A 17,806-nucleotide genomic window follows, 5' to 3' on the forward strand; every position below is an offset into this window, starting at 1 on the left:
GTTTTACTAAAAGGAAAAAAGTTTTCTAGTTGAATCCTTTTATTTTAACAATGAATTTATAGATCAAGAGAAGTAATATTTAATATTAATTTAAACAAAATACATCGTAGAATTTAAAGCCATTTTCTCATAAATATTCCTTTAGATAAATTAGAAACTGTTAAGTATTTCTTTATAATAGCAACTTCATTTTATAATAGAACTGTGTGGGTCAAAGCTACACATTTCCAGTTATAAAGTGAATACATAATGGTGATGTAATTGACAGCATAGTGACTATAGTTAATAATACTGTACTGCATATTTTTCAAATGATCTTATTTATTTATTTGTTAGAGAGCAAAAGCCGGGGGAGTAGCCGGCAGAGTAGGCAGAGGGAGAAGCAGGCTCTCCACTGAGCAAGGAGCCCACAGTGGAACTCAATCCTAGGACCCTGGGATCATGACCTGGGCTGACCATGCTTAACCAACTGAGCCACCCAGGTGTCCCTGTATTGCATATTTGAAAGCAGCTAGGAGAGTGGATCTTCAAAGTTCTTATCATGATTTTTAAAAAATTGGTAGCTTTGTATGCTAATCTATGTTAATGACTTGTGATCATTGTGGAATACATGTAAATATCAGATTGAATAATATATTGTATACCTGAAACTAATATAGTGTTATGTCAAATATACCTCAATAGAAAACAAAAGAGAAACCAGAAGAAAAAAATATATGAAGACTTTCTGTGGAAAAGTATTAAGGGCCAAGAACTTAATATATTTCGTTGGATAGGTAACCTCCTATAAATGACATGATTTTCATATTATAGGTAGGAAATAATAATACCTAGGCTCTAGCAAAAACCTTTAAGATATGAAGAGTTTTAATGATTTATTACTTTAATGGTTTATGAAAGTGTTTTTTGAAGTAAATTTTTAGTAGGATAGAAAATAGAAGTTTTTCAAAAGTTATCTGTGAAGTTGGGAAGTATTAACTATGGTATCTGTATTCAGGTGTCTGTTTTCCAAAATAAGTACATAGCTCTTTTTAAAATAGATGAGGATATCAGAAAGAAAGATGACTGAGTAGTCCTTATACAAAACAGTGGGGGAAAAGTGTAATAACAAGAAAAACTTTAATTAGTGATCACTTTGTTCCAAACATTGTTCTAAATGCTTTCCATATATTAGAACAATTAATCCTCTCAAAAACCCAGTGAGTTTTAGGTGCTTTTTTAAAAACTCTATTTTTTTTTTAACTTTTTTGTTATGTTAGTCACCATATAAGGCATCATTAGTTTTTGAAGTAGTGTCTTCTAGGTGAGGAAACTGAGGTAAGGTTACCTCCCTAAGGAACCAGGCTTGGAACCTAGAAAGTTCCAAAATGTGTTCTTAGTGATTAAATTATAGGTAGCTGTTTAGAGGAAGAGAAATCATCTTAAACACTTTCCCCAACTCCAGACACCATTAAGTTATATATTTTACATGAATGCTCTCTCTTTAAATAACAGGCTCCAGCCCTACTTTTCTCATTTTTTAATTTTAGCAAATAATTTTATTTAACAGTGTACTAATGTAACACATTATTAGATAGTTCTCCATTTTTTGTCTATAATGGACATTTTAAATCAGTATCCTGAATCTACAAACAGAAAAAAAAAATCTCTTTGGATTTCTACATGTTAATGCAGTGCAAAAAACATTTAAGAAATGGTTAATATAGTTAATATAACAAACTGTATAAATATATACCTTCTCTGAAAGATTTTAAATGATATAAAAATAATTATAGCAATGTGTTGTTGGATTTTTTTATTAACATATAATGTATTGTTTCAGGGGTACAGGTCTGTGATTCATCAGTCTTACACAATTCACAGCACTCACCATAGCACATACCCTCCCCAATGTCCCTCTCTCAGCCACCCCATCCCTTCCACCCCCCTCTCCTCCAGCAAGATTAAGATTAAGAGTCTCTTATGGTTTGTTTCCCTCTCTGGTTTTCTATACAGATTATCACAAGTTTGGAGAGAGGATGGGTCAATAGATCCATAAATGGTATTAACCTTATGTCAACCTTGGGAGACAAACCATGAGACTTCTTTTTTTCTTTTTTTTAAGATTTTATTTATTTGTTTGGGAGAGAGAGAGAGGAGAGAGCATGAGAGCTGAGAAGGTCAGAGGGAGAAGTGGACTCCCCATGAAGCTGGGAGCCTGATGTGGGACTCAGTCCCAGGACTCTGGGATCATGACCTGAGCCGAAGGCAGTCCCTCAACCAACTGAGCCACCAGGTGCCCTGAGACTTCTTTTTTTTAAAGATTTTATTTATTTGTTTGACAGAGATGGCATGCATGCAAGCAGAGGGAGTGGCAGACATAGGGAAAGGGAGAAGCAGCCTCCCCACTGAGCAGAGAACCTGACACGGGGCTCGATTCCAGGACCCTGGGATCATGTCCTGAGCTGAAGGCAGATGCTTAACTGACTGAGCCCCCATAAGAGACTCTTGATTATAGGACACAAACAGGGTTGCCAGAAGGAAGGTGGGTGGGGGGATGGATTAACTGGGTGATGGGCATTAAAGAGGGCGTGTGATGTAATGAGCACTGGGTGTTATATGCAACTGATGAATCACTGAACTCTACCTCTAAAACTAGTAATACACTATATGTTAATTAATTGAATTTCTATTTAAAATAAAGTGTCAGTACAACTCTGGATTTTTTTTTTTTACGTTTTTAATTCCAGTTAGTTGACATACAGTGTTTTATTAGTTTTAGGTGTACAGTATAGTGATTCATCATTTCCATACATCACTACTCAGGGCTATTTGTTCATTTTTTAAGTTTTTAAAAATTTTCTTTGTTTAAGTTATCTCTATACCCAATGTGGGGTTCGAACTCATGATGCCCAGATCTAGTGTCGCATGCTCTTCCAACTAATCCTTGGGTTATTTTTAATCTAAAAATAAAGTGTTTCAAACACAGGTGACTATAAATTCCCTATAATATTTCAAGAATCAATTCAGTTTCAGAAAAAAGATTGCTAAGAAAAATGTATTCATTCAAATATATTTTAAAGTGCTTACTGTATGCCGGGCACAATGCTAGACATAAATTTCAAAATGATATGGTTCCTTAATCTGGTATGGGAAGAACTACATTGATGTGCTTTCTACTTTCGTTGTGACAGGTTTTCCAGGATTTGGGGACTGAAGTATTGTCTGGAGCTGCTAAAGGCTACAACATCTGCCTTTTTGCCTATGGGCAGACAGGCTCTGGGAAGACATACACCATGCTGGGGACCCCAGTGAGTATTGGTATTGGAATATGATCTCTTTCTATTGCCGCAGCAAGCCTGAATCTCACGCTGTCTTTGTTACTGAGAGAAAGAGTGCTAATTTAGTAATTATTGAACTTTAATAAGATTTAATGGGCTCTCTTTTGTATTAAGAATGGGTTTGGTCCTTTAATTGAAAGATGAACTTTGAATAATTAGCCCCTCTTTATTAAACCTTGAAGAATCTTAGAATTACATAACTCCCTTTGATGAAGCTGACCTTGCCAGTCGTTTTGCATTTCTCATATCATTTCCAAGTTCATCACTTGAAGCTTTTTAACACAAGCCCCAGACTGAATCTGAAGTGTTGCTTAGGGCTATGCATAAATGGGGCTATGCGTGTTAGATCTGAGTATTGGAAAGAAGCAGGAGAACTACCTACTGGGTTGAAGGCTTAAAAAGTGTGAAGGACTTATGAGAGCCTTACTTTGTCATGGAGAATTGAGAAGGTAGAGGTCCTTAAGCATACCTCTTTGTTTTATGTTTAGAAGTATCTTGGTGAGTTGAACTGGTGTGGCAGGTGACAAATAACACTACCCCGGGACATTCTCTGCGACACTTTTCTCCCAAAAGATTATCTGTATTTTGTGCTCAGCTTGTTGCTTACTATGTCTATGTTTAGTGTGCTTTTATATATTTGAAGAAAGAAGAAAATGTCCATTAAACCAGGGGTGTGAAACCTTTAACCTACATACAAGTTAGCAGTGGACCCAAGATGAAAAAAGAAGCTGCTTTTCCTTAAATGTGTATTTTAAACACCCATGTACTCTAGTTCTCCTGTGTATATAGGGATAGAAAGTTTCCGGAAGGGACCACAGTGGTAAATTGGTTTATCCAAGAAGGATGTAACCTTTATTGTGTGAAAGCAGGTACCTGGATTTGTTAGCTTCTCCTCTCTTCCTTCTTATGGTAATAATCTGCCTCTCAGCTGGTACTTGCCTCCCTCCTGAGTATCTCCTGAGAGCCAGGCAAATAGTCTTCTACATACCACCAGTGAAACTCCCTAAAGTGAGGAGGCTAGTGCAGGAAGCCCATGTGCCCATCCCCTGCAACCTTGGTTTCTGGGTGTTGGGGGAGAGTTTTTCTGTGAGTGAACAGTAATGCTTTCCTTTCTTCTGTTCTCCAGGCTTCTGTTGGGCTGACGCCACGGATATGTGAGGTATAGACTCTATTTTAACTAGATACTATCAAAGTAGACCTTCTTTGTACACTCCCTTTACTGAAACTCCAACCCTCTGGTTTGTGCAGGGTCTCTTCATCAGGGAGGACTATGCCCCACTGCCTTCCTCTTGTAGGATAAAAATAAGGTAAGAATCTTTCAGGCTCTGGGGCCTAAAAGATTTCCATTTCTACTCCAAATTCCAGCATGTTCAGCTGTCCTCTCTTTGCATCAAGAGTCATCCAGAGGAACGGAGAAAAGCCACAGAAGAAATATTTTGCAGTACAGGGAGAGGACAAACATACTTAGATCTTTGGGTTGTAGGAAACTTAATTCCTATCCCTACACTTAACGGACGGGTGTTTCATGTGGATCAGCTTGCCCTGGCTGTCTGTTTTCCTTTTCTTCACTTTCCTTACAGTTTACTACTAGCTTTTGGAATTTCTCTTCCAGCTCCCGCTGCATTGTTCTTTGGGTCAGTTGTTCCTAAGCCCTAGTTCCGAGACAGTGCTGGTTACTCCAATGTGAAGTTTTAACCAGTCTGTAGTAAAAATGTTAGTGCAAGGTTACCAGCTGCCCAATTACCCTTAATTTCTTCTATTTTATTTTTTAGGGGATTCAGTGTCCTTTTTAAAAAACATGAAATGTATGGGGCCCCTGGGTGGCTCAGTGGGTTAAGCCTCTGCCTTCGGCTCAGGTCACGATACCAGGGTCCTGGGATCGAGCCCCACATCGGGCTCTCTGCTCGGCGGGAACCTGCTTCCCCCTCTCTCTCTGTCTGCCTCTCTGCCTACTTGTGATCTCTGTCTATCAAATAAATAAATAAAATATTCAAAAAAAAACCCCCATGTAATTCACATACCATAAACTTCATGCTTTTGAAGTATATATTTTTCAGTGTTTTTCTTTATATTTACAAGGTTGTCCAATCACCTTGCTATCTAATTCCAGAACATTTTTATAACCCCAAAATGAATAAATCCCTTTTAAGAAATTAAATGATAGTAAACAGTATTTATACATTTTTTTAAGTTTGTGAAGTAAAAATTTGTAGGCCTGTGTGTGTGTGTGTGTGTGTGTGTGTGTAAACATGTACCTGTATATTAAATGTTTTATTGTCCCTGAAATCTGGGAATCACTATTCTGAGAGACATCTGGACTTCCTGTGTCCAATTCTGAGAAAGACGGAGAAACAATTTAAAAGAAGAGTACAAGGCAGCCTGGGTGGCTCAGTGGGTTAAAGCCTCTGCCTTTGGCTCGGGTCGTGATCTCGGGGTCCTGGGATTGAGTCCCGCATCAGGCTCTCTGCTCAGCGGGGAGCCTGTTTCCTTCTCTCTTTCTCTGCCTGCCTCTCTGCCTGCTTGTGATCTCTCTCTCTCTCTGTCAAATAAATAAAGAAAATCTTTAAAAAAAAAGATTTAATAAAAATAAATAAATAAAAGAAGAGTGCATAGAGTTCATCTGAGGTGGAACCTTTTTTTTATGGCCGCTGGCTTCACAGGCAAACATCTGTGTTCTGATGAGGAAGACCTTTCTGTGAGAAGTTTGTTTTCTTAACAAAATTTTTGCTGATTGTAATCAAGAATTGTAGCAATGTTATTATTTTAAAAAGGAATTAAATACCAGCAGGTACCTATAAGATAGAGCATATCTTAGAGTCCCATTGTATGAAACAGGTAAAATGAGATCTCTCCTACTTAAATTAGGGGTAGGGACCAGAATCTTTCTCATTTAGCTTTCCTCATTGCTTAGCAGTGGCTCTCGAGATGCCTTCACAGAGCACTGAGAGGTCATAGATGATGTTTGAAAATCACTTAAGAAACAAGCCTGAAACTCTGTGGTCTGATCAAGGTATAGGTTGGTGGCAGTATACCCCACAACTATGCTGAAATAGCCTCTTGAAGGCTTAATTTGAATCAAGGCTGACATTGTAAGCCTACAACTATGAAGTGATGACAGGTAATGTGGCAACACAATTGTGCACACGTAGAAAGAGACTCAAGGGCGAACCCTGTCATGGTCAAGGTCTTAGAGTGTCAAAGGTAGACCTAGGTTAAGAATTAGAGCCTTCTGATTCTTGGCTTAGTGCTTTTCCCACTTTCTTCCAAATCTAACTATGTTGCCTTCTTTAAAATGTAATTTTGAAAAGATGTCATCATTTTCCAAAATCTGATTATGTGCCTTGTTCCATGTGTCTCTAGTTTCCTGGAAATCTATAACGAACGAGTACGGGATCTGCTGAAGCAATCTGATCAGAAGAAGTCCTATACTCTGCGGGTCAGAGAGCATCCAGAGTTGGGGCCCTATGTACAAGGTGAGCCACTGTGGTTCTGGAGCTCTGAGACCAAATGGAATTCTGGGAAGCTTTCCTAATGGTCATGGATTCATTCAACAAATATATAATGAAACTTGCTATGTGCCACCTATTGTACTAGATGTTGGATAAATAACCGTAAACAGAAAAGACAGTCCTGCCCTCATAGGTAGGCTTATAGTCTTGTGGGGGTGAGGCAGAAAATAAACACTTAATTACAAGTTGTGATAAAGACTAATTAAAAAAATAGATGTCGTGTTGGAAAAGAACAGTGGGCAGTATAGATAGTCCATCTGCATGGCAGGGTCATGAAATGCTTCTTTGAGGAGACTCAAGAGCCAATCATGTAAAGAATGGTATTCTGAGGGGAAGGATGATTCTGACAGAAGGAACAGCATGAGCAAGAGCCCTAAGAGAAGGGCTGGGTGGTTTCAAAGAGGCCAGTTTGTCTAAAGAATAGTGAAGGAGGGGGGAAAGGGGCATGGAATAAGGTGGAGTCTTTCGTGCCAGGTCCAGAGGGCCTGGACTGATTTTCAGATCAGCTAATCTTCTTTTCAGGGTAGTTTTCTCACTGGTAGCGATAAGGAGATGAGGAGCTGTCACACATGGCACTGGTCTGAGCGGCTTCCTTATTAAGTACTGATATTTGGTGTTTGGTACTATCTGTCTTATCCTACTAGACTAGGTCTTACTATGAGGTAGGAACAGTTGTGTTCTTTTGTACAGGAAGTTTTTACCCTTTCGGCCCACTTTACAAAGAGCAACACATGAATTTTATGCTCCTGTTCCTTCAGAAATATACTAATTTAATTCCTAACAAAGAGATGGACACGAAAGATCAGGAGCTGGTCTCTTCTTTTTCAGGGCATGGCTAATAGAGTGTGCCAGTTACAGATTCTGCTACCTGTGTCTTTTCCCAAAGGTTCCATCATGAACAGCAGCCTGGAAACAAACAAAAAATACCATTTACTTTGCTGGGAGCCAGTAGTTTACTTCATAAAACTCTGTGCATATAAATTTCTGTGTAAAGCAGTACTTTGAGGGCAGACCAGAAGTTGATGCAGTGCTGTCAAAGTTTCTTACTTTTGTATTTTATTTTAACGTATGTGTGTGTGGTATGGGGTGTAATCAGAGGAGACCCAAGATGTAGTCCAAGTGTCCCCCTTGCACAGAAGCTAAAATGAAGCTGCAAGAAGCTACAGGGTGTTCCCAAAGTCACACAGCTAGTTGGAGCAGGGTTGGAACTGGGAACCTTGCCTAGGATAGGAAAAGATCAGTGGGATGGAATCCTGTACATCAAGGAGACCTGTGCCTATAAATTCTTTGAATGGCATTGTACTTGAAACCCAGAGAAGGTAGGAACTTATGCAAGATCATTCAGCTTGGGTGATACACCCAAGGCCAGTGATAGGAACCGGACTGAAGTCTCAGGACTCTTTTGGACCTTCATGGAGCAAACCCTTGTGGGGGCGGGGGATGGTTGGTAGGAAATAATTCTACCCAGCAAAAGGTCTCTTGGGTCCTTTGGGTTACATGTTTTTGAAAGTTGGTCTGGACTTTCATAAATCATGACAAATATAGGTCAACAGTCCTTGCATTTCTTAGTGAAGGAGCCTTGAGCTCAAGTACCATCCTGGGACACTAAGACCCTGAATAGTCACACTGAACTATTATTTCCATTACCACCTTCTGATGGCACTGCCGTGAACTTCTTCTTTTAAGATTTTATTTATTTATTTGAGAGAGAGAGCATGCATGTGTGCAAGTGGAGGGAGGAACAGAGGGAGAGGGAAAGAATCTCAAGCAGACTTCCTGCTGATTATGGAGGCTCACACAGGGCTCGATCTCACAACCCTGAGATGATGTCCTGAGCTGAAATCAAGAATTGGATGCCTAACTGACTGAGCCACCCAGCACCCCTACAGCAAACTTCTAGTTCTTTAAATGTTTGCTTTCTCATTCATTTGTTTGTATTATCTGCCTGCCTATATCTGTGTCTATGTAGCTCTATCTTCAGGCTCATATATTCTGTGAATATGATTACTAAGTGGAAAGTGGTTTCTGCTTTGAAACCAATTCTATGGGAATTTATTTGGTACATGCTAGATACCTATACTATTCAGGGTGTTCCAGGAAATAAATATGTGAACTTACAGTTCTAGTTCAGAATTGTGAGCTGGGAACTTGATAGTTGCCTAAAGCAAAGAAAAGAAAGGGGGTAGCCTATTACTTTCCATTAAAAAGTTTATTTAGTTAGATGACCAGTTAAGTTGAAATCTGAAGTGTACACAGCCCTGCCCAAAGCACATGAGAGGCCAGTGGTTGTAGGGTCTTGCTGCCATTTAAGTGAAGAAAAGATAATATCATGTTTTTTGCCTTGATCTTAATCTTAACATAAAGGGATAGGTACAGAGCAGGAGATGTTGGCAGTAGGTAATTGCCTTGCCCCCAGTTTTTTGTTGTTGTGGTGGTGGGTTTTTTTTGTATTTTCTGTGTGTTCAATCTGCTCAAAAGTTTTTCTTTTTAATTCTTTTTTTTTTTTTAACTTCTTAAACCTTTTTGCCTTTCTACACTTACTAAGACCTCTGGTACCATATTAAATAGAAGTGCTAGCAGTATTTAGTCTTGTTTCCAGGGGAAAGCTTCAATGTTATACCATTAAGTATGATGTCTGCAATAGCGTTTGTTTTTAATAAATATCCTTTTTTTAAAAAAAAAAAGATTTTATTTATTTATTTGACAGAAAGAGATCACAAGTAGGCAGAGAGGCAGGCAGAGAGGGGGAAGCAGCTCTCCACTGAGCAGAGAGCCTGATGCGGGGCTCGATCCCAGGACCCCACGATCATGACCTGAGCCAAAGGCAGAGGCTCAACACATTGAACCACCCAGACTCCCCTTTAATAAATATTCTTTATCACACACTTGCAAAAATGTCTGTAGCAAAGGATCAGGTTTGTTTGTTTGTTTTTTAAAGATGTATTTATTTGAGAGAGAGTGTGTGCATGCGTGCAAGTGGGGAATGGGGTAGAAGGAGAGAGAGAATCCTCGAGTACACTCCCTGCCGAGCGTGGAGCCTAAGGTGGGGCTTGATCCCAGGACCCTGAGATCATGACCTGAGTGAAATGAAGAGTCAGCCACTTAACTGACTGCCACTCAGGTGCCCTGCAAAGGACCAGTTTTTTTTGTTTTGATTTTTAATTCCAAGCTATGGGAAACTAACACTTTAGTAAAATAAAGATGAGTTACTAGAAAAATGAAAATGACATCTTAATTACAAGCCCCCAATTTTTTTACAGTTCAGAAGATATAAAATCACTCTGTCACATTGTTATAAAAGCTGCTAAATTTCTTTATCTATCTCATTATGTACTAATAATAGTTTGAGAACCGGCCTAAGTCTTTGGATTAGCTTTGAGAAACATTGCCATAGCAGATTAAGGGAATTCTCTTTTCTTCCCCTAGTTTTCTTTTTGTTTAAGATTATATTTATTTATTTGAGAGAGTGAGAGAGAACATAAGCAGAGGGAGGTGCAGAGGGAGAGGGAGAAGCAGACTCCCTGCTGAGCAGGGAGCCCAGTTCAGGACATATATTTATTTAAGAGAGAACACAAGCGAAGGGAAGGGCAGAGGAAAAGAGAGAATCTCAAGCAGATCCCCCTCTGAGCACAGAGCCCACAGAGCCCACAACTGCATCTAAGTGGAAACCAAGAGTAGGACATCCAACTGACTGAGTCACTCAGGCACCCTTGTAATTTCTTTATTTAACAGGGGAAGTACTTCTTTGATCTGCCTTCCTACATGTAATCAGTCTCCTTGCCATTGCTCTTCTCTCTCACGTGGATACCCTCCTTGCCTGGCTGTGCTTAGACACCCTCTGCTGGGCGCTGTCTCCACAGTTCCAGCACTCTGTGTGGGGCTGCCTGCCGCATAGCTCCCCACTGGGTAGGTGCATTCTATACCCCTCTTGGTCTTTGTATCCCTTTGCTGGGCCACCTCCCCACTCTGACATGGAAGCCCTGCCTCTGACATGGATGCTCCCTTCAGCCCCCTCAGGCTCTGACTTTCTGGGCCAGGCTGCAACATGTGCAGTCACCCTCCTCACCCCACTGTCATGCCAGGCCTTCTCTTTGTGTGGACCCAAACAAACAAGGTTGTGGACAACCCTGCTCAGGCTTGTCTTGGCCATCCGTACCAGGCAACCCTATGTGGACACACTCCCCCTCCTTTCAGGCTCTTCACCCTGCTCTGTGTCACTGCAGCCATCACTGCAGCCCCTCACCTTCATAGTAGCCTACCTTGCTCTGTTCAGCTTGATAACTTTAGGATTAAATTTGCAGGGAAGGGAAATAGAAGGGGTGTTAAAAATGTTTTAATAAGATTACTGTGTTTTGGGGTGCTTGGGTGGCTCAGATGGTTAAGCATCTGCCATTGGCTCAGGTCATGAATTCAGGTCCTAGGATTGAGCCCTGCATCAGGCTCTGGTGAGTGGAAGTCTGCTTCTCTTTCTGTGTTCTCTCTCTCAAATAAATAAGTAAAATCTTTTAAAAAATTACTGTGTTTTTACAAATGCTTTTCCATAGCATATGACTTTTGTTTTATCCTGCTAATATGGTTAATTACACTGAGATTTTTGTTTTTTTCCTAAAGATCAGGAAATAATTTTAAAATTTTTTAAAATTTAAATTCAATTTAGATATCATATTGTGTATTAAGGGACGCCTGGGTGGCTCAGTGGGTTAAGCCTCTGCCTTCAGCTCAGGTCATGATCTCAGGTTCCTGGGATCGAGCCCCGCATCGGGCTCTCTGCTCAGCGGGGAGCCTGCTTCCCCCTCTCTCTCTGCCTGCCTCTCTGCCTACTTGTGATCTCTCTCTGTCAATAAATAAATAAAATCTTTAAAAAACTTAAAAAACAAAGTTTCAGGGGTAGAATTTAGTCATCTGTCAGTTGCATATAACACCCAGTGCTCATTACATCAAGTGCCCTCTTTAATGCCCATAACCCAATTACCCTATTACCCCACCTACTTCCCCTCCAGCAACCCTCAGTTTGTTTCCTATAGTTAAGAGTCATTTATGATTTGTCTCCCTCTGTTTGTTTTTTTTTTTTTTTTAGGTTTTATTTATTTATTTGACAGACAGAGATCACAAGTAGGCAGAGAGGCAGACAGAGAGAGAGAGGAGGAAGCAGGCTCCTTGCTGAGCAGAGAACCCGATGCGGGGCTCGATCCCAGGACCCTGGGATCATGACCTGAGCCAAAGGCAGAGGCTTTAACCCACTGAGCCACCCAGGCGCCCCTCTCCCTCTGTTTTTATCTTATTTTATTTTTCCTCCCCTTCTCCTATGTTCATTTGTTCTGTTTCTTAAACTCCATATATGATTGAAATCATATAGTATTTGTCTTTCTCTGACTGACTTATTTCACTTAGCATAATATCCTCTAGTTCTATCCATGTCACTGCAAAAGGCAAGATTTTGTTCTTTTTGATGGCTGAATAATATTCAATTGTATATATATCCCACACTTTCTTTATCTTGTCATCTATTGATGGGCACTGGGCTGCCTCCATATTTTGGCTATTGTGAATAATGCTGCTATAAACGTAAGGGTGCATATATCTTTTCAAATTAGAGTTTTCCTATTCTTTGGGCAAATAGTGGAAATACTGGACCATATGGTAGTTCTGTTTTCTAATTTTTTAAGGAATCTCCATACCGTTTTTCACAGTGTCTGCCCCAGTTTCCGTTCCCACCAATAGTGCATAAGGGCTTCCTTTTCACTACAGTCTCACCAACATTTGTTGTTTCTTGTGTTTTTTATTTTAGCCATTCTGACAGGTATGTGGTGATACCTCATTGTGGTTTTAATAATAATTTCTTAATATAAAGAAATCCAGTCAGTGTTGAAATTGCTTTGTTAATTTCTAGCATAATTATATTTACCAATTGAGCTGCCAAAGTTAGTCTGTCCCTATATCTCTGATTCAGTTGTGAAGGCACTTTTTGACTTGGTCAGTAACTACCCATAAAGACTTACTTTCATGTCCTTAAGCTCCTCTTCACCTATCTGAAGCTGACCCATTCTACAGTGACTGAATTCAAGTCTCACTCCCTCCATGAAGCCTGCCCTGGCCACTCCTCTGATCTCCTTACCATTTATTATCTCTTTTACTCCTGTGGCATTTGGCCATATTATGTTGTGTAGTATAAGTTCTTACGATTGTAAACTGCGTTTGGGTAGGGACATGTATACTGTATGTTTTGTATGTCAAATTGAGTCTGCCATCTTGTGGGACACATAGTATCTGTTTACCTTAGCAATTTGGTGAGGGACAAGTGAGATAATATAAAAACTCTTCTTATACCCTATATAGCTCAATTGTAAGGAATTACCATTTTTTTGTTGTTATTAGCATAACCACTGTATGAATTCTGGACTACATTTTCTGTGAGAGCAGAGACTTGTGTTTCCAGAGCCTATCATAATGCTTGACAATAGGCTTCCCATTAAAAAATAAATAAATAAAAAGATAATTTACCGTCTTAAAGAATTTAGTCAAGTTCTCTCATCCTTGTCTATTAAATGATATAAAATAGGATAAAGTTAATGGCCAACAGGAAGAAGTTAAACTTTACCAAAAATTTTATTTTCTTTTTTCCTCCCTCACAAATCTGATAGGTTTATCTCAACATGTAGTTACCAACTATAAGCAAGTAATTCAACTCTTGGAGGAGGGAATAGCAAACAGGTAACAGGTTTATTTGTTGCTGTCCTTCTTTCAGTCTTACTCTTCTTTCCTGTGTGCTCATCCCCCTTTGGAGTATATGATTATACTTCTCCTTGCAGCTTTCCCACATTCACAATCAGGAGGCCTTTCTCAGAACAGTAATGTACTCAGGATAAGGGGCAGTGGCTGAGATTTTGTGCATTTCTCACTAGTAGTGAAGGTGGAGTTTGTTCTGGATTTAATAATATTGGGCAGTAAGCCCAGAGTTACTCTGTGCTTTGTCTTATAATACATAACTTTTTGACTGAAGAAAAGATTCTTGCCTGCATTGTCCTCTCTGTAGGCTTGATAGAAATAAGATCCAATATAGTTTAAAGTGTTTCAGAAAATTGTTTTTCTTCTAGTTTTGCATACTTGTAAATGCTACCCCCAAAAGACTGTTTTGAATCTGCTATGAATAAGCACTGTAGACTTTCCTATAAACTATTGTAAATTGTGATAATATTGCATATTTTTAGTTACTAGGAAATACCCAGACTGTTATTAGTATATGCCTGAAAGAATAGCCTTTTTTTACCTGGAAAAAACGTTGGTATTTAGTCTTCTTTTTACCCTATTAGTAGCAAGTCCAAGTTAATTGACTGTAAAGGAAGACCTTTAAATTTAACATTCTGTTCCTTGGGTTTCATGAAACTATCCTGGAGGCACTTGCCTCTGGTCTTCAGGATACCCTGGGTTCCTTGATCTTGAAGTGTCAGGCTTCACCTTCTCTATCCTTGAATCATGAGGCCCGACTTTGGAGTTTGACTCTTCTTAAATTCTCCAGCTCCTCTGAGGACAGAAGTCAATGACATGATCTTAAGCTGAAATATGATTGACTTAGATTTAGATGAAGCGAAGGCTCTTCTGACTTTAAGGATTAATATGATTAATATTGCAATGAATTTCTGAAGAAGACTTTGAATTTCACCTGGCTTAAGTATGACATTGACATAATTCAAGATCTCATTTCAAATTCCTTTCTGACACTGTAAGACTAATATTTAGTGTTTACTCACATTTTACTTTCTCTTTGATGCTTCTCCAGCAAGCTTTCTACCTCCATTTGTCCTACTTAACTGGGTCTGTTTTAGGGGTATTCTTCCACGTTGATGACACTCTAGTATTCCCCTTTTTCAACTCTGATTTTTGCTTCTATTGCTTAAAATGTGTTCTAACGTGGTTTAATATGAAGCTACACTGCATTTTATTCTCAGATATCAGTACCTAGAATGATGCTTCTGCCATCTTTGGATCACTCTCCTAACTAAACTGGACTAAATATGGGTGTTTTATGATTCTCACCTGTGAACCTTGGCACTAACATTTCTTTTTTTCCCCATTAAAGATCCGCTGTAGATAAACAATACTTATCCTAATTGTTTTCCTTTATGTACATAGAATCACAGCAGCTACTCATGTTCACGAGGCCAGCAGCAGATCCCATGCCATCTTCACTATCTACTATACACAGGTTGGTTACTCCTTTATTTGCTTAGATTTCTTCCTTTCCTTGTCCCTTTGATTTCTTGTGTTCTTATTTCTTTTCCTTTCTTCCTAACTTTCCATTTACAGGCCCTCTACTTTGACCTAATGTTATAAGGAGGACCTACATATAATCTACTAAGCTCTACACCAAGAAGGGGTAGAGACAGTTCATAAAGACTAATCAAAATATCTTCAACTTATATTTTACTTATAACATTTTAAAGTACTTTTATATCTATGTGATCAATATAAGCATTAAAATAAGAAGTAAGATTGAAATGAAAATAAGCATTAAAATAAAAACATAGAAGATTTACTTCTATTATGACGATTTCTTCTCTTAAAAAGTAGATTTACTTCTACTAGGAATAAGTAGATCAACAAATCCTTCCCCCCCCCCCCAAAAACAACCGTAAACCTGCACCAAATGTCAAAACAACCATTTTTCTGCTCTAAAAATAGACCAGAGTCATATAATAAACCAAGACATTTATTCAAGAAAACTACTGAATTACAGGTAAGAATAGTGCAAATCTGTGGTGTATTGCCTTGGGCTGTTCCCATCCCTACCTGTCTCTGTAAGTGAGGTAGTTCAATCAGAGAATGGAAGGCAGTGAAAACCAGCAACTTTGTTGCTACCACTGCTAGAGGAGTTCACTTGATTTGGACTATTGTCAGAATGGTGCTCTTGGTGGCAAGCTAACAAGAAAATCAGTGACTCCATTAGCCTGAGATTGTTAGTCTGTTTTAGGCAAGAAACGAACTGGCAGATTAACTGGGGATTTAATAGGAAGTTCTGGAAAATGGTGCAGCCATAGTGGGTTTAATAAGATCTTCACATATCCTGTACTGAGCAGAACTTAAACCTAGAACTGAATTTTTTTTTTAAGATTTTATTTATTTATTTGATAGAGAGAGATCACAGTAGGCAGAGAGGCAGGCAGAGAGAGAGGGAAGCAGGCTCCCTGCTGAGCAGAGAGCCCAATGCGGACCTCGATCCCAGGACCCTGAGATCATGACCTGAGCTGAAGGCAGCGGCTTAACCCACTGAGCCACCCAGGCGCCCCCTAGAACTGAATTTTTAATGCATTCCCCAGCCCACACATAGATCCATCAACAAAGAATAGAGATCTTATTGGCTCAAGGTGTTTGATTTTAACTTCTGACCAGTCTTTTGCTGTACACTTACCTATGCAGACAGAGGGTGGCCCCCTAAAGGCCAAGCTTAGAATTAAAAACAATTAAAGGAAAAAACCTGAACAGAGTCCTCTGGCTACATATTGCTAGAAGCAGAATTTAGAAATTTTTAGCCCAGGGAAGTTACCAGAGAAACCAAACAACCACTACGACCCTCAAGATAGAAAAATTCAGAATTCAGAGTTGTTACAATATGTTATCTAAAATGTCTAGTTTTCAACCAAAAATTATTAGACATGCAAAAGGAAATAAGAAAGTACAACCCATGGTCGTGGAGGGAGGGGAAACAGTCAGTAGAAACTGATTCTAAGTGCTCCAGATGTTTGATTTAGCATACAAAGACTTCAAAGCAACTGATATAAATATGTTCAAGGAGCTGAAGGAAACCATATTTAATGAATTAAAGGAAAAAGTGATGCCAGTGACTCCACAGAATTTCAATAAAATCATAGAAATTGTTAGATAAAATAGGGTTGGGGTCCTGGAATTGAAGTGTACAATAACTGAAACAAAAAAGTCATGGGACTTGAGCAGATAGGAGAATGGCAGAAGAACTAGCTAACTTGAATATAGACAAATAGAAATCATCCAATTTGGGGACACCTTGGTGGCTCAGTTGGTTAAACGAATGCTTAGGATGAAGTCCTGTATCGGGCTTCTTGCTCAGTGGGGAGCCTGCTTTTCCCTCAGCCTGCTCTACCTACCACTCCCCCTGCTTGTGCTCTCTCTCTCCTTAGATAGATAGATAGATAAAATCTTTAAAAATAAATAAATAAATAAATAAATCATTCAGTTTGAAGAAGAGAGAGTAAAAAGACTAAAGAAAAATGTAGAGTTGGGTGCCTGGGTGGCTGAGTTGTTAAACATCTGCCTTCGGCTCAGGTCATGATCCCAGAGTCCTGGGATCGAGTCCCACATCTGGCTCCTTGCTCAGCAGGGAGTCTGCTTGTCCCTCTCCCTCTCCCACTCTCCCTGCTTGTGTTCCCTTTCTTTCTGTCTCTCTGTCAAGTGAGTAAAAATCTTCAAAAAAAAATTTTACAGAGCCTCACAGACCTGTTAACACACAGCAGTTGTGTTAACATAAATGTAATGGGGATCCCAGAAAGAGAAGAGAAAATAGGCATAAGAAAAATTCAAAAAATAGTGGCCAAAAAAATTCCAAAGTTGTTGAAAATCATTAGTGTACAGATACAAATATTTTAAGAACTCCAAGTAAAATAAACATAAAAAGATCCATACCTAGACACATCACAGTCAATTGTTGAAAGACAAAATGGGGGCGCCTGGGTGGCTCAGTGGGTTAAGCCTCTGCCTTCGGCTCAGGTCGTGATCTCAGGGTCCTGGGATCGAGCCCCGCATCGGGCTCTCTGCTTGGCAGGGAGCCTGCTTCCCCCCCTCTCTCTCTGCCTGCCTCTCTGTCTACTTGTGATCTGTCTCTTGTCTGTCAAATAAATAAACAAAATCTTTAAAAAAAAAAAAAGAAAGACAAAATGACCTTTGGCTTGGGTCATGATCCCAGAGTCCTGGGATCAAGTCCCACATCGGGCTCCCAGCTCCATGGAG

General features: G+C 39.4%; 1 protein-coding gene across 1 annotated transcript in view; it reads left to right on the forward strand.

The window, feature by feature from the left end:
- Nucleotides 1-17,806, forward strand: part of STARD9 (StAR related lipid transfer domain containing 9) — a 129,464-nt gene that overhangs the window by 54,181 nt on the left and 57,477 nt on the right. Inside the window, exons 4-9 of the mRNA XM_080808186.1 lie at nt 3,174-3,290; nt 4,447-4,479; nt 4,569-4,627; nt 6,681-6,793; nt 13,471-13,540; nt 14,960-15,032. Coding sequence (XP_080664312.1) covers nt 3,174-3,290; nt 4,447-4,479; nt 4,569-4,627; nt 6,681-6,793; nt 13,471-13,540; nt 14,960-15,032 — 465 coding nt within the window. The remainder of the gene's footprint in view (nt 1-3,173; nt 3,291-4,446; nt 4,480-4,568; nt 4,628-6,680; nt 6,794-13,470; nt 13,541-14,959; nt 15,033-17,806) is intronic.

Source organism: Martes martes (assembly GCF_963455335.1).
Source record: "Martes martes genome assembly, chromosome: 7".
Taxonomy (NCBI): Eukaryota; Metazoa; Chordata; class Mammalia; order Carnivora; family Mustelidae; genus Martes; species Martes martes.